This window comes from Lampris incognitus, chromosome 14 (assembly GCF_029633865.1).
Source record: "Lampris incognitus isolate fLamInc1 chromosome 14, fLamInc1.hap2, whole genome shotgun sequence".
NCBI classification, from domain to species: Eukaryota; Metazoa; Chordata; class Actinopteri; order Lampriformes; family Lampridae; genus Lampris; species Lampris incognitus.
Window position 1 is genome coordinate 32,711,156 of NC_079224.1, and position 21,913 is coordinate 32,733,068.

At 46.6% G+C, this 21,913-nt stretch overlaps 1 protein-coding gene across 1 annotated transcript in view; it reads left to right on the forward strand.

The window, feature by feature from the left end:
* Positions 1-21,913, forward strand: part of xrn1 (5'-3' exoribonuclease 1) — a 78,080-nt gene that overhangs the window by 9,767 nt on the left and 46,400 nt on the right. The window contains exons 2-14 of the mRNA XM_056292738.1: positions 12,530-12,762; positions 13,358-13,455; positions 13,808-13,917; positions 14,256-14,366; positions 14,752-14,837; positions 14,959-15,046; positions 15,703-15,871; positions 16,220-16,287; positions 16,898-17,035; positions 17,761-17,930; positions 18,616-18,705; positions 18,959-19,115; positions 19,234-19,353. Of these exons, the coding sequence (XP_056148713.1) occupies positions 12,530-12,762; positions 13,358-13,455; positions 13,808-13,917; positions 14,256-14,366; positions 14,752-14,837; positions 14,959-15,046; positions 15,703-15,871; positions 16,220-16,287; positions 16,898-17,035; positions 17,761-17,930; positions 18,616-18,705; positions 18,959-19,115; positions 19,234-19,353 (1,638 nt within the window). The remainder of the gene's footprint in view (positions 1-12,529; positions 12,763-13,357; positions 13,456-13,807; positions 13,918-14,255; positions 14,367-14,751; positions 14,838-14,958; positions 15,047-15,702; positions 15,872-16,219; positions 16,288-16,897; positions 17,036-17,760; positions 17,931-18,615; positions 18,706-18,958; positions 19,116-19,233; positions 19,354-21,913) is intronic.

The window sequence follows — 21,913 nt, forward strand, 5'->3', positions numbered from 1 at the left end:
CAGAAGACATGGGCCCCTTCAATTTTAAAGCTAGATTGAGGGATAAACAAACAGGTTCAGTCTGCCAACTAGTTTTCTGAAAGGTGGTTCAAGATTTTTCTTTTCTGCTTACCAGCTTTTATTTTTTACAGCCTTTGTTTTCTATTTGTTTTTAAATCAAAGTTATAAATACTGTGTCTGAAATTGGCTCAGAAGTAACTGAAACTGTTAATTTAATCGGTACAAGGATGGACTTGACCTAGTTGTCTTGAGGTAGGGGAAGATTGTATGCAAATAGTAGTTACATCACAGTGACACCTCGATCACACTGCATTCCACTCGGGGCTATAGTTTAACGATCTAAGCGCCCGGTCTGAAGCGCATGGCGCAAGTGGATTTAGGGCCTCTCCAAATCCTCTTTTGCGAGTTTTAACGGCAGAATACGAGCGCAAAGTAAGACGTGTGGTTCATAGGGGTTGTACTTAGTCTCTTAATTAATCATAGGTGTGTTTTGGACATAACATGAAATAAACCAATCAGAGTAATCTCCTATTCCCTTTAAAAGCCTGGTACGCTTGCACCTTGGCGGATTGCTATTACAATGGCTGATTTGCCAAGTAGTAGGAAAGAGTGCTTCTCTGCAGAGGAAAGAAAAATGCTTGTGTGCGAAGCAAAAGTGCGTGAGCAGACCATGTACGTCAATTTCATTTGTTATACTGCAGTTAGCTAATTCTGATAAATATGACTAACCATTATTTTTTTTAAATATTGCGCGTTGTGCACCTGCCTATGTAGGCGCATATTACCATCTTAATAATGTGCCCTTAAAATAACCGTAAAATACTGGGCTGTTGATCTAAGACCAGGGGTATGGTAAGCCCCTACAAAACGTTTATTTAAACAGAAACGGTGGTATGTTAAACACCCTATCGTGTTATGCAAGCATTATAACTATGGCAGCTGAGAAGGCCATTCTTTGCATTCTTTAAGAAGAATTTTCAGAGCCTGGTGAAATCGGTTAAATACGTGTTTAATACTTTAAATTACTCCCAATATACTTGTCTTCTAATGTCTTCAGTTGTTGCATACATCAAGCTGCAGTGGATGCATTTGTTATGAATTTAGTTGGACTGCCTTTTTTAATACGGCAGGGTTTATATACGCATTGCTGCTGAGTGGGTAACATCTCTGACACGCTGACCAAACGAGAGAAAATGTACCTCAAAGCTTTTTGCACGCTGTTTGACACCATATCGAGGAAACACCATATCGAGGAAACCCAAAAACTGTAGCAAAATGATGTGCAGGTTTTTGTTGGTCAATCACGCAATTACTTTCTGTTTCCTGAAGATAGCAATGCGCCAACAATGCACCTGACTACACTGCATTTTAAGACCAATACACCCATGGGCGCTGAGATGTATGCAAGTATCTTTGCTATTTAAACAACATGGGCATATACACTGTATGGACAAAAGTATTGGGACTCCTAGCCATTGCACCTGCAGGAGCTTGACATCCCATTCTAAATCCATAGGCATTAATATGGAGTTGGTCCCCCCCTTTGCAGCTATAACAGCTTCCACTCTTCTGGGAAGGCTAGGAAGTCTCCACAAGATTTTGGATTGTGTCTGTGGGAATTTTTGCCCAGTCATCCAGAGGAGCATTTGTGAGGTCAGGCACTGATGTTGGATGAGAAGACCTGGCTTGCAGTCTCCATTCTGGTTCATCCCAAAGGTGTTCGATGGGGTTGAGGTCAGGGCTCTGTGCAGGCCAGTCAAGTTCTTCCACACCAAACTCACCCAACCATGCCTTTTTTAAAATATATATATATATACATTTATTTCTGATTTTTTTCCCTTTTCTCCCAATTTAGTGGCCAATCGCTCCCTATTCTAGTTCAAACAACCACCCTCGTACTGCATGCGTTCGCCAACTGCATCTCTCCGGCCGACAGTCTCGAAGGAGATGCCTGGCCACTTTCGTGGCAAGGCAAATCCAGGCCGAACCACTGCTTTTTCCGACACACACAGAGACGCATTCATGTGACGAACACAAGCCGACTCTACCCCCCCTCCCGAAGACAGTGTTGCCAATTATTGCTGCTTCATCGAATCCGTCCATAGTTGGATCTGACGAGACCGAGGCGCGAGGCCCAGTCCCCAGTGGGCAACTGCATCAACACAAAGCCGATGCTTAGACCGCTACACCACCGCGGACCCCTACCAACCATGTCTTAATGGACCTTGCTTTGTGCACTGGGGCACAATCATGCTGGAACAGAAAAGGGCCCTCCCCAAACTGTTTCCACAAAGTTGGAAGCATAGAATTGTCCAAAATGTCTTGATATGCTGAAGCATTTAAGATTTCCCTTCACTGGAACTAAGGGGCCAAGCCCAACCCCTGAAAAACCACCCCATACCATTATCCCTCCTTCACCAAACTTTACATTTTGCACAATGCAGTCAGGCAGGTAACGTTCTCCTGGTATCCGCCAAACCCAGACTCGTCCATCAGACTGCCAGACAGAGAAGTATGATTTGTCACTCCACAGAACACGTTTCCACTGCTCCAGAGTCCAGTGGCAGTGTGCTTTACGCGATATTTATGGAATATCTTTCTCAGTTGATGGTCCGGGGTAAAGCACTTATCCAATGTTTGTGGCCATGGTATCACTGTGGGGTGGGTTGTACCCGGTGATGTTTCGTTTTCTGCTATGTTTGTTGATTTTCTGGCAGTCAGTATTTAATGGTGGGTTGTATTTTAACTTAAAATTGTAGAGCGGCTACAATTTTAACTCAACTGAGAATTGAACACCATCAAAATTAGTAACAACTGCATGTCTAACATTCAACAAATAATATCGTCCCATAACACAAGAATCATCAACAAATCAATGACACCTTCATCAGAACTGGACTCCCCCGGCTGCAACTGCCATGTGGACGACTCATGCCCCCTCGAGGGAGAATGCCAGACAAAGGGAGTTTTCTACCAAGCTACAGTGATGAGAGATGACAGCAACAAAATAGAGACATGTGTCGGTCTAACAGAGGGAACATTCAAAAAGAGGTTTAATGTACGCATGTGTAGCTTTAGAAACCGAATAAAGAATGTAAAGTGGGAGTGCAGGAATGAGGAGACGGAGAGATTGAGTCGAATCAATTCCGTTTACTCGCCACACAAAACGACACCGATGCAGCACAACCTCTCGTGGCAACCAGCTAACCGCTAGGCAACTGCAACACGTTCCAAAAAGACCAACCGGTTGAGCGATGAGGAGAAAAGGAACAGAGGGAATAACATAGTCATCCCGTATGTTTCTGGGGTCTCCGAGTAACTCAGGAGAATTTTTAACAAACACCGCATCCCGGTATACTTCAAACCCAGCAACACACTCCGACAAAGACTGGTTCATCCCAAAGACCGTGTACCACACACCCGGAAAAGCAATCTGGTGTATGCCATACAATGCAATGAGGATTGCACTGACCTATACATAGGAGAAACCAAAACAACCACTACACAAACGGATGGCCCAACACAGAAGGCCAAACTCCCCAGGACAAGACTCAGCAGTTTATCTTCACCTAAAGGAGAAGACACACTCCTTTGAGGACAGCAACGTACACATTTTGGACAGAGAAGATAGATGGTTTGAAAGAGGGGGGAAGGAAGCCATCTATGCGAAACTGGAAAAACTATCCCTCAACAGAGGAGGGGGTGTGCGACACCACCTATCTCCACTTACAATGCCGTCCTTTCATCTCTACCCAGGAGACTCAAGAAGCTTAGCCTCCAAGAACAACAGTCGGTCACTAACGGCTCCAACGACTCATGACCACTGAATGGAGCACTAACGAAGTCGAAACTAACACCCCCAACGACCGTCGCTGCTTAACATCGGATCACAAAGAGCCGGATAACGACGGGCGTGGCTTAACATCGGAACACAAAAGAGCCACGCATATCAATACCTCTGATAACGACGGGCGTTGCTAAACATCGGAACACAAAGAGCCATGGTCATCAACTGATAACGACTCCAAAGAGGATAAATATCTGAGTTTCATCACCAGCCAGTCAGACTAGCGTGGTCTAGTTAGAAAGGCACGAACTGATGAAGCCTCTTGGATGAGAGGCGAAACACTTCACGGATATATACCTACTCCAGTTGCACTCGATTCAATTCCTTTGGATAACCATGACCTGGATGAATGAAAACATTCACAGACATAACCGCTAGGCAGTGCTGTAATGTAACGAAGTACAAATACTTCGTTACTGTACTTAAGTAGAAATTTCACGTATCTGTACTTTACTTTGTTATTTATACATCTGACAACTTTCACTTTTACTCCACTACATTTCCTAAATAAAATTTATACTTTCACTTCGATACATTTCCCCTAACCATCTTCGTTACTAGTTACTACAAAATAAAATCAAGAAATTTGAATTTGTGACGTAATGCCTGTTTGTCGTCAAGCGCAAAGCGTGAAGAATAAGAAGTCCCGCATGTCCAAGCGATGGCATGTCACATGGCTGATACCATGATGGAAGCACCTGCTGTTTCAGACTGCTGCTAACCCAACAACTAAATGACGACCACCCCGGTGAACTCCGTGGTAGTGACGATTGCGAGGATAATATTGCACACCCGTGGCCGTATTTGGAAGAACTTTTTTCGTTTGTTGGAGTTAAAGATTCATCCTACAGGATGAAGTGCCTGTTATGCCTACCAAAGGTTAATCAAATATTGGCCTTCAAAAACTCCCCGTCCAACTTGAACACATAGAGGTAGGTTAGATTAATATTAATCCAGTAGAGCCACAAGGTCAGTTTTCTTTAACGTTAGTTATCATAAGCCTGTTAAGATATGTGGCTAACGTGATGGCCAGGCTAATGTGTGCTAGCTAACTGCTTATTAGCCCACATGCAGATGTTTAGCTACACCACTGATTGTTCTCCCGGAATTAATTCAACACAAAACTCTTAAAGACGTGTCTGTAATACTGAAATGGTTAATAACGGTTTATGGTGTAGCCTGCGCCTGGCAGAAATACTATGTTATGTATGAAGACGTTTGGCCAACTTAATGGCAGGTTACAGAGGAGTGTTCAGGATTATTCACGTCTTCAAAAGCACCATGCGTTTTGTTAAACTTGAGATTAGCTTCGAATTAATTACCTGGCGACAAACTTGATATTTGCTTCGAATTAATTGCCTCAAAACTCAGTGGTTATACGCTATTGTTGGGCTAATGTTATATATTGTGAATTTAGGCTCACATTGATCAAGGTCAAAGTGCTGCTGTTATTGCCAGTGGCAATAAAATCACTAATTTGCCACACAACGAGTTGGTGGATTTTTCTTTTTCTTTTGTAGAGTAGCTAGTAACAAACAGGAGACAAACGATAAGTTAACACAAATACAGTACAGGTTAAACAACACCAACAACAACAGCAATGGATAAGTCCAAGTGAATAGTGTTAGTGACTGGGTGGTAGGGTGGCAGTCCATGAGTGTTTATAATTCTTGTTGCTGTGGGGAAGAAGCCGTTATTGAAACGGGAGGATTTGGTGGCATCAAAGTTTATAAGTTTAAAAATGAAACTAGGCCTATGTTTACATCAATGGCAGACTAGAATCAGTTTATGTACATCATTAACTTACTTGCAGTTAGGTAAAGATAATGTTGTGGCGGACACTAGGGGCTATGCCTCTCACCCAGCAGGACTGTGAGCTGGGGGCGTGGTTTACGTTCCCGGGCTTGCTGGGGCAGGGTTGTTCCTGCTAGAGTTTGGTTTTGGAGCTGAGGAATAAACATCAAACTCGCCTTCGTCTCCTGTGTTTTTCCTCATCCTGCCACATTGGTGACCCCGAATTGAACATGTTTGGAGCAGAAGAAGAGTGTGAATCCACTTCGGCCACGCCGCCCCAACTCTCACAGCCGGCCGTTCTCGCCGCGGCTGTGAAACTCCCAGAGTTCTGGCAGAGCGACCCGGCTTCGTGGTTCCAGCATGTCGAGGCGCTGTTCCACCTGCGTGGAATCTCCGCGGACGACTCCAGATACTATTTGGTCGTCGCTGCGCTGGACCAGCAGTCCACACGCCGGGCCATGCAACTGTTGCGCGACCCTCCGCAACACGATAAATACGTCGCCCTCAAACATCTTCTGCTCCAGAGGTACAGCCTATCTACCGCAGAGAGGACAGATAGAATCCTTTCCCTATCCGGTTTGGGCGACGGGACGGCTGTGGATCTCATGGACAATGTGCTGTCGCTGCTAGGCTCAGACGAAGGTGGATTCCTTTTCCCGCACGTTTTCCTGCGCCAGCTTCCGTCTCCTGTGCGCGCGGCTTTGGCTAACTCCCCGTGTCTGGCCGCTGGTGACTGCTGAGGTTTGGCTAAGGAGGCCGATCGGGTCCTGCTGGCTACCAGACGGTTCTCTGTGCAGAGTGTGGCAAAGGAGCCTCTGCAGCCGGCGTCGAAGGACGCGGACCCGGCAGTGGTGGCTGGAGTGACTGTCCGGAGACGGCGCGGGAGAGGCCTCTGTTTCTTCCACCAGCGGTTCGGCGGCAAAGCGGGGCGCTGCGTCCCTCCGTGCACGTTTGAGGCGCCGGGAAACTCCCGGGCCAGCGCTCAGTAGCAGCTGTGGGCGCTGGCGGACGTAGTGAGCTGCTCTTCATTAAGGACACGATGTCAGGAAGACAGTTTCTGGTGGACTCAGGCTTGGAAAAGAGCCTACTCCCTCCTGCTAAGACAGACAGGTCGGCCGAAGGCGGCGGCCCACAGTTAAGTGCAGCTAACGGTTCGTCCATTGCGACCTTTGGCACAAGGTTGGTGACTATTTGCTTCCACGGGCGCCATTTTGAGTGGGACTTTGTAGTGGCCGCCATTACTGTTCCTATTACCGGCGCGGATTTTCTGTGTGCTAATGGTCTGCTGGTTGATGTTGCGAACCGCCGTTTAATTGATGCTGTGTCTTTCGCCACTTTTCCGTGCGAGACAAGGTGAGCCGGGCCGTTAACACACGCTAACTTTTTAGCATTAGGTGATGTTTTTCAGCGTTTGCTGGCGGATTTTCCATCGGTGACTACGCCTGCCTTTTCCACCGCAGTTACTAAACACGGGGTAGAACATTTCATTCCCCCTGTGGGACCGCCAGTTTTTGCACGCGCGCGGCGCCTCAACACGGTAAAATTGGCTACAGCTAAGGAGGAGTTCGCCATCATGAAGCGTCTGGGTATAGTGAGGCGTTCCAACAGCCCATGGGCCTCGCCGCTTCACATGGTGCCCAAGGTGGATGGGTCGTGGCGGCCTTGCGGCGACTTTCGCCGCCTGAACAACGTCACCGCCAGTGACCGCTATCCCATCCCACACATACAGGACTTTTCCATACGCCTGGCAGGTACCACTATTTTCTCTAAGGTGGACCTGGTGCGCGGCTATCATCAGGTTCAATTTATCCTCTAGGAGTCGTTGTCAGAGCTATAGATGTCCATGGCTCTTTGTGTCCCGATGTTTACCAATGCCCGTCGCTGACAGAGCCATAGATATGAGTGTGTAGAGGAGCTCAAGCAGGAGTCGTGACAACTTTCTCTTTCGGCTACACAACGTGCACCATTTATTCCTTCCACCATTACAACAACAACAAAAACCCGCGCAGCGGAAGTGTATCACTGCAAACCCGAACTGAGAAAACAGCAGCTGTAACCCAACGTTCCAACTAGCTCAATAAGGGGAATTACGTATCCCCATAACCACTACACACGTCCCCCCAGAATTCGCCTTAATATGAAAAGTCAGTGTGGCGAGGGGGGCGGATCTCTGCCCCAACGGCTCCGCTGAACAGGAGCTGGGGGCTGGTTAACCGCAGGCAACGCAGCAGAGTCCTCACAGGGGAAAGGGCGGGGCTGGGGAAGCAGGGGGCGGCTCGCCGGGGGAGGGGGCAGGGCCAGGGGGCGCCCCCGCCGTGGGGGCAGGGCAAGACCAACAGGGCGGTCTAAGTCCAGGTGAGCAGGCTTGAGGTGGTCCACAGAAACCGCTCCAGCCTGCTGCCAACCTCCACCACAAAGTGCTTATCTCCAGTGTCCCGTACCCGAAATGGGCCGTCGTAGGGTGGCTGCAGGGGACCGCGGTGCGCGTCGTGACGAATGAAAACATATTCCGCCGACCACAGCTCCGTGGGGACATAGGACTGAGAGCCGCCATGCTGAGAAGTGGGGACCAGTGCAAAAGCCCTGGCTTCCTCCTGCAGCGCAGTCCGTTGGCAGCTGGCGGACCAGGGAGCTGTGGCAGTGGGAAGGAAATGCCCCGGGACCTGAAGTGGCTGTCCGTAGACCAGTTCGGCGGATGAGGACTGGAGGTCCTCCTTGGGGACCGTCCTGAGCCCAAGCATGACCCAAGGCAGTTTGTCGACCCAGCGGTCGTCCTTGAGGGTGGCCCGCGATGTGGCCTTCATCGAACGATGGAACCTCTCGACCAATCCATTCGCTTGAGGGTGATACGCTATGGTGCGATGGAGCCTCACCCCTAAACCCGCGGCGATCTCCTCCCAGAGCGCTGACGTGAATTGCGGTCCTCTGTCCGAGGAGAGGTCAGATGGGGTGCCAAAGCGGGCGACCCAGGTTCCGATGAACGCTCGGGCAACCTCAGGCGCTGTCGTGGACGAAAGCGGGACGGCCTCTGGCCTTCGCGTGGTCCTGTCGACCATGGTGAGCAGGTATGTGAAACCACGGGAGGGGGGTAGGGGGCCTACCACGTCCACATTCACGTGGTCAAACCTCCTCTCAGGTACCGTGAAAGGTATCAGGGGCGCTTTGACGTGGCGGAGCACTTTGGAGCGTTGGCACTCCACACAGGTGTCAGCCCAGTCCCTCACATCCTTTTTTGAGGCCATGCCAGACAAACTTTGCCGCCACCAACCTCTGTGAAGGCTTTCTGCCAGGGTGAGACAACCCATGGACTGCGTCGAAGACCCGCCGCCTCCAAGCAGTCGGAACGACGGGTCGGGGCTGACCCGTAGAGACGTCGCACAGGAGCGTGGCGCCGGTGGTAAACTCAGAGATGTAGGCCAACTGTCGCTGCTGGCGGGCTGACCACGGCTCTGCCACCTTCACCATCGCGAACACCAGTGGTTTGTGATCGACGAAAGCTGTGAACTGACGGCCCTCCAGTAGGAAACGAAAGTGCCTAACAGCGAGGAAAAGGCCAAGCAGCTCACGATCAAAGGTGCTGTATTTGCGCTCTCTCAGGTTCAACTGCCGGCTGAAGAAGGCAAGCGGCTGCCACGCGCCGCTCATCCACTGCTCGTAAACCGCGCCGACAGCATAGTCCGAAGCATCCGTCGTGATGGCGATGGGCACTCCAGACACAGGGTGTGCCAGCATCGCCGCGTCAGCCAGGGCGGTCTTCACATCCTTAAAAGCCTTGTCCCTCTCTGCAGGCCAGTCCACGGCGTGTTTGGGGGCTGTGCCCTTCAGAGCCTCATATAGGGGGCGGAGGAGTCAGCAGCCCGGGGGATGAACCGATGGTAGAAGGACACCATGCCAATGAACTCCCGGAGGGACTGGGCCGTGTGTGGGCGTGGAAAGTCTGCGACGGCCTCCACCTTAGCTGGAAGGGGGGGCCACCCCGTCCTTGGTGACCCGAACACCCAGGAAGTAGATGGTGCTCAGACCAAACTGGCATTTGGCCTGGTTAACTATCAACCCGTGCAGGCTGAGCCTCTCAAAAAGGGCTCTGAGGTGGGACAAGTGCTCGGACACGGATGTACTAGCGACCAGGATGTCATCCAGGTACACAAAGAGGAAAGGCAGGTCCCGCAACACTGAGTCCATGAGGCGTTGGAAGGACTGCGCGGCGTTCTTGAGCCCAAACGGTATGCGCAGGAACTCGAACAGTCCAAACGGAGTTGTCACAGCCGTTTTGGGGACATCAGTGGGATGGCCGGGCACCTGGTAGTATCCACGGACGAGGTCCACCTTGGAAAAGATCACTTTCCCAGCCAGGTGAGCGGAGAAATCTTGGATGTGAGGGACCGGGTAGCGGTCCGGTGTTGTTGCGTCATTGAGCCGACGGTAGTCACCACATGGACGCCAAACACCGCCAGGCTTAGGCACTATGTGGAGGGGTGAAGCCCACGGGCTGCTGGAGCGACGGATGATGCCGAGGCGCTCCATGTTCTCAAACTCAGCCTTGGCGACAGAGAGCTTGGTCGGGTCGAGGCGCCGAGCTCGGGCGTGCACCGGCGGGCCAGTGGTGACGATGTGGTGCTCAACCCCATGTTTGGTCGTAGATGACGAGAATGTGGGCTGAGTGAGGTCAGGGAGCTCAGACAGAAGATGGAGAAACACGTCCTCGTTCGAGAGCATGCTGGACAGCCTGACGGAGCCTGTATCGCTGAGTGCACACGCGTGTGAAGCGAAGGTGACGGTGTCAATCAGGCGTCGATTCCTGACGTCCACCAGCAGCCCATGAGCACAAAGGAAATCTGCACCGAGGAGGGGAAATGCCACGTCGGCGGTGACAAAATCCCAGCTGAACCGCTGTCCGTTAAAACACATGTCAATGTGCCTCGTGCCGTACGTACGGATAGAGCTGCCGTAAGCAGCTTCCATGGGAGGGCTGTGAGCGCCCGACAGGGCGTCCACACTCGATGCAGGTATGACAGTCCTCTGCGCCCCAGTGTCGCATAGGAAACCCCGCTCCGAGATGGAGTCTTGCAGGAAAAGTAGCCTGTTGTCCTCCACGCCGACGCCCATGGCCACTAGTGAGCGCCGGCCTCGGCGTTTCCCGACGAGCTAAAATTGCACGGGGAGTTGCACTTTTTCGTCTTGGCCCCGAACTTTGCATGGTAAAAGCACAGGCCGGGCTCCTGTCGCCGACCAAGGGTTGCCGCGGCGACCACCGTGGAGTCACCAGGGGGTGGCGTGTGGGGGTGGGCAGGGGTGAGCGCGGACGCGCAGTGCTGCTGTTGGCTGGCCAGGAAGAACTTGTCAGCTTCCTCAGCTAGCTTGCGGCAATTGGTAATGCTGGTGTTAGCCAAAGCGGCCCGCACCTGAGCAGGCAGTTGTCACAGAAACAGTTGGACAAAGAGGAAATCAGGTGTGTGCGCCGGTCCCAGCAGATTCAGCATTTTGTCCATGAGCTCGGATGGCTTGCTGTCACCCAAGCCTTGCAGAGAAAAGAGACGGTGGGCCCTCTCGGCCTCGGACAGTTCAAAAATCTTCAAGAGGTGATCTTTGAGCCCCTTGTATTTGTCTGCCGCTGGAGGATTTGTAAGGAGACTCACCACTCTAGTTGCAGTCGAACACCCGCGCGCCGATACCACGTAGTAGTATTTAGTAGCATCATCCGTTATTTTGCGGATAGCAAACTGCGCTTCCGCCTGGGCGAACCATGTCGTTGCCGATGACTCCCAGAACTCTGGTAATTTGAGAGAAACCGCGTTGATTTCGTCGACCATGTTCGTTCGAAAAATTGTCTCTGATAACTACCAAGAGACAAACGTCGGGGTCACCAGTGTAGAGGAGCTCAAGCAGGAGTCGTGACAACTTTCTCTTTCGGCTGCACAACGTGCACCATTTATTCCTTCCACCGTTACAACAACAACAAAAACCCGCGCAGCGGAAGTGTATCACTGCAAACCCGAACCGAGAAAACAGCAGCTGTAACCCGTTCCAACTAGCTTAATAAGGGGAATTATGTATCCCCATAACCACTACAAGTGACTCTTTTGTGTACCGATGTTTGGCTGCGCCCGTCGTTATCGGAGCTATTGATATGCGTGGCTCTCCTGTGCTCAGATGTCCAGCTGCGGCCGTCGCCATCGGAGCTATTGATTTGCATTTGTTTAGCAACGACGGTCATTGGGGTGTTAGTTTCGACTTCATTATTCACAAATCAATAGCTCCGCTGGCGACGGGCACGGATGGACATCGGAGCACAGGAGAGCCACTCATATCTGGCTCTGTTAGCGACGGGCGTTGGTAAACATCGGGACACAAAGAGCCATGGACATCTATAGCTCTGACAACGACTCCAAAGAGGATAAATTCTGAGTCTCATCACCAGTCAGTCAGACTAGCTTGTCTAGTCAGAAAGGCACGAACTGAAGGAAGCCTCTTGAATGAGAGGCGAAACATCTTCACGGATGTATACCAAGTCCAGTTGCACTTGATTCAACTCCTTTGGACTCACTGAACAGTATTGTGTCAAGCGGGTAAAGCGATGTAGTCAATAAGTATCTTTGTACTAATGCATGTACTAAACCCAAGACTCTTGGCCTGATCATAGAGCAGTCCTACTCACCACTGGCCCACCCTGCTGCCTTGGGTGGGAGTTTTCAAGGTTTGCATTGAAGTAGGCAGGAAGGATTCTTTATGACCAACTTCAAAAACATTTGTTTTCATCTTTGTTATAGTTGTGTTATTTAGTGTCCAGGCCTTTGGACATTTCTCCCTCTTATTTTTTATGACTGTACGCCATTAGAAATGTTCTTATTGCAAGTTCTCTCTCTCTCTCATATGCACACTGGCATTCAGATCCCTGAGTTTGACAACCTCTATCTTGACATGAATGGGATCATCCACCAGTGTTCCCACCCCAATGATGAAGATGTCCACTTTCGCATCTCTGAGGAGAAGATTTTTGCAGATATCTTCCATTACCTGGAGGTGCTCTTCAGGATTATTAAGCCACGCAAAGTCTTCTTCATGGCTGTGGATGGGGTGGCACCAAGGGCAAAGATGAATCAGCAAAGAGGAAGGAGATTCAGGTATAGATTGGTGGTGGGAGTGAGAAATGGTGAAATGGTAATTGGACTGTATTTATATAGCGCTTTTCTAGTCTTAACTACCACTCAAAGGGCTTTACAATGTATGGCTCACATTCACCAATTCACACACACATTCATACACTGATGGCAGAGGCTGCCATGCAAGGCATCAACCTGCTCATCAGGAGCAGTTAGGCGTTTCAACACACTCTGGAGGAGCCACAGATCAAACCAGGAACCCTCAGATTACTAGATGACCTGCTCTAGGCTCAGGCTATCAATCAAAGCTTTGATTGATATTAGAGAGAGGAGCAAAGCCTTCTTTATGGTGGTTGATGAAGTAGTTCTTAAGAGTAAAGATCTGTTAGAAAAGTGAGTGTGTGTAGGGAGGGGGCTGTTTCATTGAGGGAGGTATGGAATCAAGGGAGGTGGGGATAATCTTTTTCATGCCTGTGACTGTTGGTGTTCAGCTCAGAACAGATGAAACTTTAGCAGCCCCTATGGGGAAATTGAGTTGCAAGAGCAGCTTGATGAATAAAATTCAAATGGAAACTATTAATACTTGTTTTGTGTGTGTGTGTGTGTGGATGTGTAGGTCAGCCAAGGAAGCAGAGGAGAAGATAAAGAAAGCTTTGGAAAAAGGAGAGGTCCTTCCCATGGAGGCTCGCTTTGACTCCAACTGCATAACTCCTGGTAGGGAAATGCTTGAGCATTCCATAGAACCATCATTGCATATTAAAGTTGCTCAAAGCAGCTGCAGCAGAATATAGTCAGGAACCAGGTAAGAAAAATACCTCAATAGAATCAAAAAGCAATTCTTACTTTTATCATAATCGTTTAAAAAAGTTGGTCGAAAAAAGAGAAGCAAGATCAAAAATCTTGGAATCCAACATTTTTTTGAATGAGTAATCAAAATGAAAAGCTGAGATTTCTTTTTTCTACTTTTGCTGTCAGTTGTTTGCATGCATCCCAATTTCAGTTGACCCTAACCCCTTGTCATTTTTTTTAAGTGTTGTAATAACTTGAATCCCATTTTCAACTTCAGGTACTGACTTCATGGCAAGACTCCAGGAGCAGCTGAAGTATTTTGTCCACAATAAGATTTCGACTGACAGAACATGGCAGGGCGTCAGAGTCTACTTGTCTGGTCACGAGGTGTGTGTGTTTGTGTATGTGCTGTGTGAGTTTGGCCGCTACAGTTTCACTGCCAGCTATGCTCGTACCACAGTCCGATTCCATGGCACTTGCTAAGTTAATTGGTTATCATAGCAGTGATTGTTCTCACGATGTTCATTAACCCACTGTCTGTGCTTTGTAGCATTAAATCCATGTGTTTTGAAACTACATCGAGCAGAAATGCTATGTTTGAATACCAGCTCAATGCATAAATATAAAAAAAAAATACTTAAGCAGAGATTTACCCAAGTGGGACCCCCTAATATGAACATTCTATATGTCATATAAGAAATCCTAAATTCTGGGTTTCATTTTAGACGCCAGGGGAGGGAGAACATAAGATCATGGAGTTCATTCGCTCTGAGATTGCCACGGCAGGTCATGACCCCAATACCCGCCACTGCCTCTATGGGCTGGATGCCGACCTGGTAGGGGCTATGATTATGTGTTTGTGTGTGTGTCTGTGTGTGTCAGTTTTCTCACTCATCCTGGAAAACCTGGAAATTAGTTGACTAGTTTTTATTCTAGAATCAGTGCTTGAAGTTTGGGGGGATATGTTCAGTGACCAGCTAAAAGTTACACAGTCCATTGGTGTGCTGCGGTGTCAAACATCACAATGTTGCACCCACGTTAACATACCCCAAGTTCAACGTCTTTGGTGAATAATATAACCTGTGAGCAACAGGCCGTTATGCATATCCAGGCAAAATTGGGTGCTTGTGTGTGTTTATGTATTGTTATAAAGCAATTACTTGTGAATGTGTATCTGTTCTTCTCATTTTCCTTTTTCTTGTGACCTTATGTATATTGCAGATCATGTTAGGTCTGACTAGCCATGAGCCAAATTTTTCCCTGCTCAGAGAGGAGGTCCGCTTTGGAGGGAAGAAATCTCAAAAGAGGTGCGTGTTTCAGATGTATTAGTAATTTCACGTGTTCTTTCATCCTTTATTTTTATGCAAATGTTTAATGTTATTCACTTTATTGTAATGTTCTACCTTACCGTCTCCTCTTCTCTCCTAGGATAACCGCACCAGAGGAGACAACCTTCCATTTGTTGCATCTTTCTCTAATGAGGGAGTACATCGACTATGAGTTCTCAGCACTCCGGGTTAGAAATAACACACAGACTCACATATGTATCCACACACAAAACATGGAGAAAATTAATATGGAACTGTAGCCCTGGTAAAGAATTTTTTCTTAAGTTTTTGTGGGTGGGCACCAAAACCTTCAAACTTCATGTTATAATGACAATCTAGCAAAAGCTGTGGAATTACAAAAAAACTGGTAGTCAAGGGCAAGAATAGGTCTTGAAGAAAATGTTTGGAAAATATGATGAAACATTTTACAGAGTTTTATATACAACCTATCAAACAAGCTGTGATAATATCTATGAACCTTAATGAACTGTTTCACTTCTAGATCAAACAAGGTTTTCTTGATTTGTTACAACCCCATAAATGAAGTTTAAATAGGATCAATATTCAATGCACAATAAAGAAACCCCATGAACTCCCCTCTAGTGGTAAAAGGTGCTAATACTGTATGTCAGTGGTATCAAAGTACTGTATATCAATGGTATCAAAATCATTTACACCGTTGTAAGAATGATACCACTATGACGAGTCTAGGTCCATCAAAAAAATCAACTTCATTATTGTGCATGTTTCCAAAATACAACTGTTTTAAAGTATTTATTATTACATTTCAGTGTGTTAACTGTTAAACGTATATATTTTTATGCTGTACATGTGTCTTTTCTAGAATCAGAAAGGTTTGGATTATGACCTGGAGCGAATTATAGATGACTGGATTCTAATGGGCTTCCTGGTTGGGAACGATTTCATTCCTCACCTCCCTAATCTTCACATCAATCATGATGCCCTGCCGCTGCTGTACAAGATCTATATCAATGTAATTCCTACACTGGGAGGTGAGTCTCTCCTCTTTTCCTCTCTCTCTCTCTCTCACTCACTCTCTCACGCTCTCACTCTCTTTATGTCTCTCTGTCTTTCTTTCTCAAACTATTTGACATCATCACTGTGTAAAGCTTAATTTTGAATGAAAGCATTCTGCCTCTATCAATCAAGCATGTTCAAATGAAACATGTTCAAAACTCCTTTTTGGCTATAGCCATAACATTTTAAACATAACATTTTAAATATAATTTTTATTCAAACTGCTTCCACATGGAAAGTGACTTCAGAAACCTGATGTAGTCCCTATCAGCTCCATTAATTCACTTCATATGAATAAAACTGACTCTGTTGATCTGATCCAGGCTACCTGAATGAGAATGGCCATCTGAACCTGCACAACTTTGGGAAGTACTTGGAGAAACTGTCTGAGGTGAGTTGACAGTTCAGTACATGTCAGCCTCGTAAACAGCCAGTTATTTTTTATAGAGTTTGGAGACAATAATTCTTCTCTTATGGTGCTGTTTGTAGGAGCACAACAACCATGTGATGTGGTAGGCTAATTGCAGATCATTGCATAATTATTGCTGTTACTATTGTTTTTATCAGATATGTTTTAGAAAGTTTTATTTTGATTGGTTGTAGCTGTACACTGACGTCAGACCCATAAAACATTTAGACTAGGTATCAGGGAAAGTCACATTGCTTGTTGATGTTAGGGGAAAATAAAGATTATTTCGCTCATATAAATAAATCTTGAAAAACATTCTGATAAAAAGATGAAATAAGGAAGACATTTTTCAATGTCAGAAGTCCTTTTAATGATAGTTTAAAACATTTTTCCGACATGATTAATATCAAATACACTGTTTGGTGGACCTTTGTATCCCTCTGCTATCACAAAACGCACAAAAGTAGTATGTTGTGTGTGGTTTAGTAGCAGCCTGTGTAGAAATAAGTTAATGGGCAAAAGCAGAGATCCCTGAGTTAAATTATGACATTGCCCTGTCCCCTGCTCCTCTCCTTTTTCGCCCACTCCTTAGTTTGACAGAGAACACTTCAATGAGGTATTTGTGGACCTGAAGTGGTTTGAGAGTCGAGTTGGGAACAAATATCTGAATGAAGCTGCTGGATTGGCTGCAGAGAAGGAGGCTATCACTAAGGACAACAAGAAGAGGGAGGTATGTGACATACACGTTCGAGGATAGATCTGACATGTACCCAAGATTATTTAATTTATGAATTCTCTTATGCACAACTACAGTTGTAACTGTTAATGCTGCATTAAGTGATTTCTAACCACCAGAGGGGAGACGGTAGTGCTACAAATATTCCAATACGGACACACTGCTAAGTCAATCCCGATTCTTCCCTCCCTGTCTCTTCTCAATATTTACCCCTGCATGCAGCAACCGAACTGTAACAAATGCAAGTCCAATATTCACTCGTTTTATTCCTGGTTTGGTCCATCAACTTCTGAGTTGCTTGGGTCCCTTTGGCTTGGTCGATGTTTGACTCTTGACCAGTCACTATCTTTCTTTGGCTCTCGGCCATTTCACACAGAACAGGTAGTGGTAGCATTCTGAATTTGTGAGTTGTTAGCGGCTTTTGAATGGGGGGATGGGGGGGTCAAGTGAGAGAAAGAGGGCTACAACCAGAGAGGGAGGTGCACTTTGCCTGACCGGCAAAACCAAACAGTAATCTAAAAACTTAAGGAAAACTAGACTGGGGTATTGATTCTGGGTGGGAATCAGACTACTAGCAATCCTTTCACATTACAAGAGGTCATTTGATTGACTGTTGATATCAAAAATATTGCTTAATGCAGCTTTAAATTTCATAGCATACCTTGTGTGAGTGTGTTGATGTACGTATGCATGTGTTTGCACATGAATGCCCCCCGTAGGAGTCCGTCCTCTGTTTGGCAGGCCTGGCCTCGTCAGACAATGAGATGGGGGGAGGGAAAGGAGGAGTGGTGGAGGAAGAGGAAGAGGAGGATGATATATTTGAAACAGAGTTCAGACAGTATAAGCGCATGTATTACATGACCAAGATGGGCGTGGATGTGGTGTCAGAGTGAGTATGCACACTCATACTCTATGCAGTACCTCCTGAAAGATTATCCTTTTCACATTTTGCTCATTATACCTCCAAATTTTAATGCATTGAAATATCTTCTCTATCGTCTCACACAGGGAAATTCAACACATTTATAAAGCAACAATATTTTGTATTCAAGAACATTTGTTTTTCAAAAATGAAAGGCATTTGCCAAAGACATAAGTGTTCCAAAACATTAAAAAAAGTTTCACTTTCCATGTTGGGTTCTGATTTGAAAGCCAAGGAAATTAAACTGTTCCATTTGCATTGCGCAGTATTCACAAGTGGGTGAAAAGGTGGGAAATTTTGACATATGTTTAGGTCTTTGAAAAGCATGGAAAAACATTTTAAGAAATATGATTGAGTTTGGAAAAAGTCTGTTATTCATGACAACACCTCACAATGGCTGCCTCAGAGTAAAAATTTAGAGGAAATATTGGCAATGCTATCTAACAGTGAAATCTTCTCAGCACTGACAGATAAATGTGATTGATGAGGTGTACGTTTGAAAATGGAAAGTGTTTCAGGTCCCTGTACAATAATTTGGACATCCATGCTTTACATATGAGCAATACTTCAGAAAAAGTGTGTCAAGGTACATGTTGTAATAGTGGGACATCACAACTGATGCTTAAATAAGTTTTTAACGCTTTTTATGCAGTGAGTTCCTAGCCAACCAGGCTAAGTGTTATGTGGAAGGAATCCAGTGGATTCTCCATTACTACTACCATGGAGTCCAATCGTGGAGCTGGTGAGACCTTCCTTCCTCTCTTCTCCTTAGTTCTCCTCAGCTCGCTACCCTTCTGTTCTCTCCCGCTTTCCTGTCTTCTTTCCATTCTCCTCCTCTCCTCTGCTGTCTCCTCATCTCTTTTGTACCTTCCTCTTCTCAATTCAAAGTTTCAAATTGATCAGAATAGATCTTGCTAAAACCTAAACTATAACAAAAAGTATCAATTAACGATCATACAACCAACCATTTTGTTTTTGTTTTTTTATCTCTCCAGGTACTATCCCTACCATTATGCTCCATTCCTCTCTGACATTAGGAACATCTCTGGGTTAAAACTGACCTTTGGCCTTGGAAAGCCTTTCATGCCCTTTGAGCAGCTGTTGGCAGTTCTGCCTTCTGCCAGCAAGGAACTGTTGCCAGATTGTTACAGGGTAATTAATATACATCAAGGCAAACACAGATACACAATTCAGATACATGCACACCATATGAAAACAAAAGGTGCTTACAGTGTAATTTGAAGAATAATAAATATTGTTGCTATTTCAGCATCTGATGACCAGTCCAAGTTCATCCATCATTGAGTACTACCCTGTTGATTTTAAAACGGACCTCAACGGCAAGCAGCAAGAATGGGAGGCTGTGGTGCTTATTCCTTTTATAGATGAGGTATACACGCTTGCTTGCATGCGTGCATGCATGTACACAAACGCATACAGTGAGCAACAAGACTAGGTCAATACTAAGGTTGCACAATATATTTTTTCAGCATCATCATCATGATGTGCACATGTGCAATAGTCACATTACAGGACGCGTGATGTGAAGTAAGGCAAATTAAACACTAGAATGACCAAGGCTGCCATTTTGATGGTTTTCGATTTTCAAAGTTTAATAACTTTGTGGGGGGAAAAAAGATACAGACCTGCCGCTCCCTGAATGCTCCTAAAATTGCATATATTTGCATTAAAGTGGGGTTTAGATCAATTGCACAAAAAAAAAAGATCTACCTAAAACGCGGTCAAAAAGACAGCTCATAATTTGCACATCATCGTGCACGTCATGTCACTATTTATACTACCAACTTTATGCTGTTTGATACAAAAGAAAAACTGACACGGTTCTCATTTTCCATAACTAATCTACAACAGAAGTCTGACTGATATAATTTACTCTGATTTAATGCTCGGAACGTTGTCATTTCGCGCTCCGTTTGGACAAATAACACATCAACATGTTCGTTTGCATCTCAGGTTGCACAGATTGCAGTTATATTCATGGCACTGCGGTTAATCTGTGGATCGGGCAGGCCCAGTGATAAAAATAAGCATTTAGATTTTTTTGGGGGGGGATTCCCCCCCCCATTCTCCCCAACTGCAATTGGCCAATTACCCCAGTCTTCCAAGCCGGTCCAGTCACTGCTGTACCCCCTCTGCCAATCCAAGGAGGGCTGCAGACTACCAAGTCTCCTTCGATACATGTGGAGTCGCCAGCCGCTTCTTTTCACCCGACAGTGAGGAATTTCACGAGGAGGACGTAGCGCGTGGGAGGATCATACTATTTCACCCAGTCCCCCCCCCCTCGAACAGGCGCCCCGACCGACCAGAGGAGGCGCTAGTGCAACGACCAGGACACATACCTACATCCAGCTTCCCACTCGCAGACACGGCCAATTGTGTCTGTAGGGATGCCCGACTAAGCCGGAGGCATCACGGGGATTCGAACCACCGATCCCCGTGTTGGTAGGCAACGGAACAGACTGCTACGCTACCCGGACGCCCCAACATTTTGATTAATAGCGGATGAATTGCTGGTGGATGAAATAATGAGGAAAATATTAATTACGTTCTCTAAAATGTGAACATATTTTAAGCTTTATTTTTCATCAGGCACAAATTAGCAGATTAGACTCTCACTGCATCAATTGCGGCATCCCTTTGTCTTGGGGTACAGTCACACATGCGCGAAATTAACATGGGCAAATATTCGCCTCCCATTCATTTCCATTCTATGTGAGCAAAGGCGCAAATAAAACATTGGCTTCCAGTAGCGAAAGAAATTTGCGTCTTTGCTTCGCGCGGAGTTCAAATTTGGTGAACTTTGACCAGCGAATCCGCAGCCTTAACCAATAGCAAAGAAGTGTGTGTGGTGTCTGTGAATGTTCTCATTCATCCAGGTAATGGTTATCCAAAGGAGTTGAATCAAGTGCAACTGGACTTGGTATATATCCGTGAAGACGTTTCGCCTCTCATCCAAGAGGCTTCCTCAGTTCGTGCCTTTCTGACTAGACCAAGCTAGTCTGACTGGCTGGTGATGAGACTCAGAATTTATTCTCTTTGGAGTCGTTGTCAGAGCTATAGATGTCCATGGCTCTTTGTGTTCCGATGTTTACCAACGCCCGTCGCTAACAGAGCCATAGATATGCGTGGCTCTCCTGTGCTCCGATGTCCAGCTGCGCCCGTCGCCATCGGAGCTATTGATTTGCATTTGTTTAGCAGCGACGGTCGTTGGGGGTGTTAGTTTCGACTTCATTATTCAGTGGTCATGAGAGTCATTGGAGCCGTTGGTGACCGACTGTTGTTCTTGGAGGCTAGGCTTCTTGAGTCTCCTGGGTAGAGATGAAAGGACGGCATTGTAAGTGGAAGATAGGTGGTGTCGCAGACCTCCTCCTCTGTTGAGGGATGGTTTTTCCAGTTTCATATAGATGGCTTCCTTCACCCCTCTTTCAAACCATCTATCTTCTCTGTCAGAAATGTATACGTTGCTGTCCTCGAAGGAGTGTGTCTCTCCTTTAGGTGTAGATAGACTGCTGAGTCTTGTCCTGAGGAATTTGGCCATCTGTGTGGGGCCATCCGTTTGTGTAGTGGTTGTTTGGTTTCTCCTATGTATAGGTCAGTGCAATCCTCATTGCATTGTACAGCATACACCAGATTGCTTTTTCGGATGTGTGGTACACGGTCTTTGGGATGAACCAGTCTTTGTCGGGTTTGAAGTGTACCAGGATGCGGTGTTTGTTGAAGCCTGTGCCTGTGTACCACAGCCTGCGCCTGTGTACCACAATGAAAGGACATAGAGCAGACAGAATCATAGAGAAGGCACAGAATCAACTCCTGAATGAAAGAGTGAGACAGGTCCATTTCACTATTGAAGGGCTGAAGGAGAAATCTGACCAACTACTCCAGCAAATAACATCCCATTTGCCTGGTGCAGTCTTGGAGAGGATCACTGA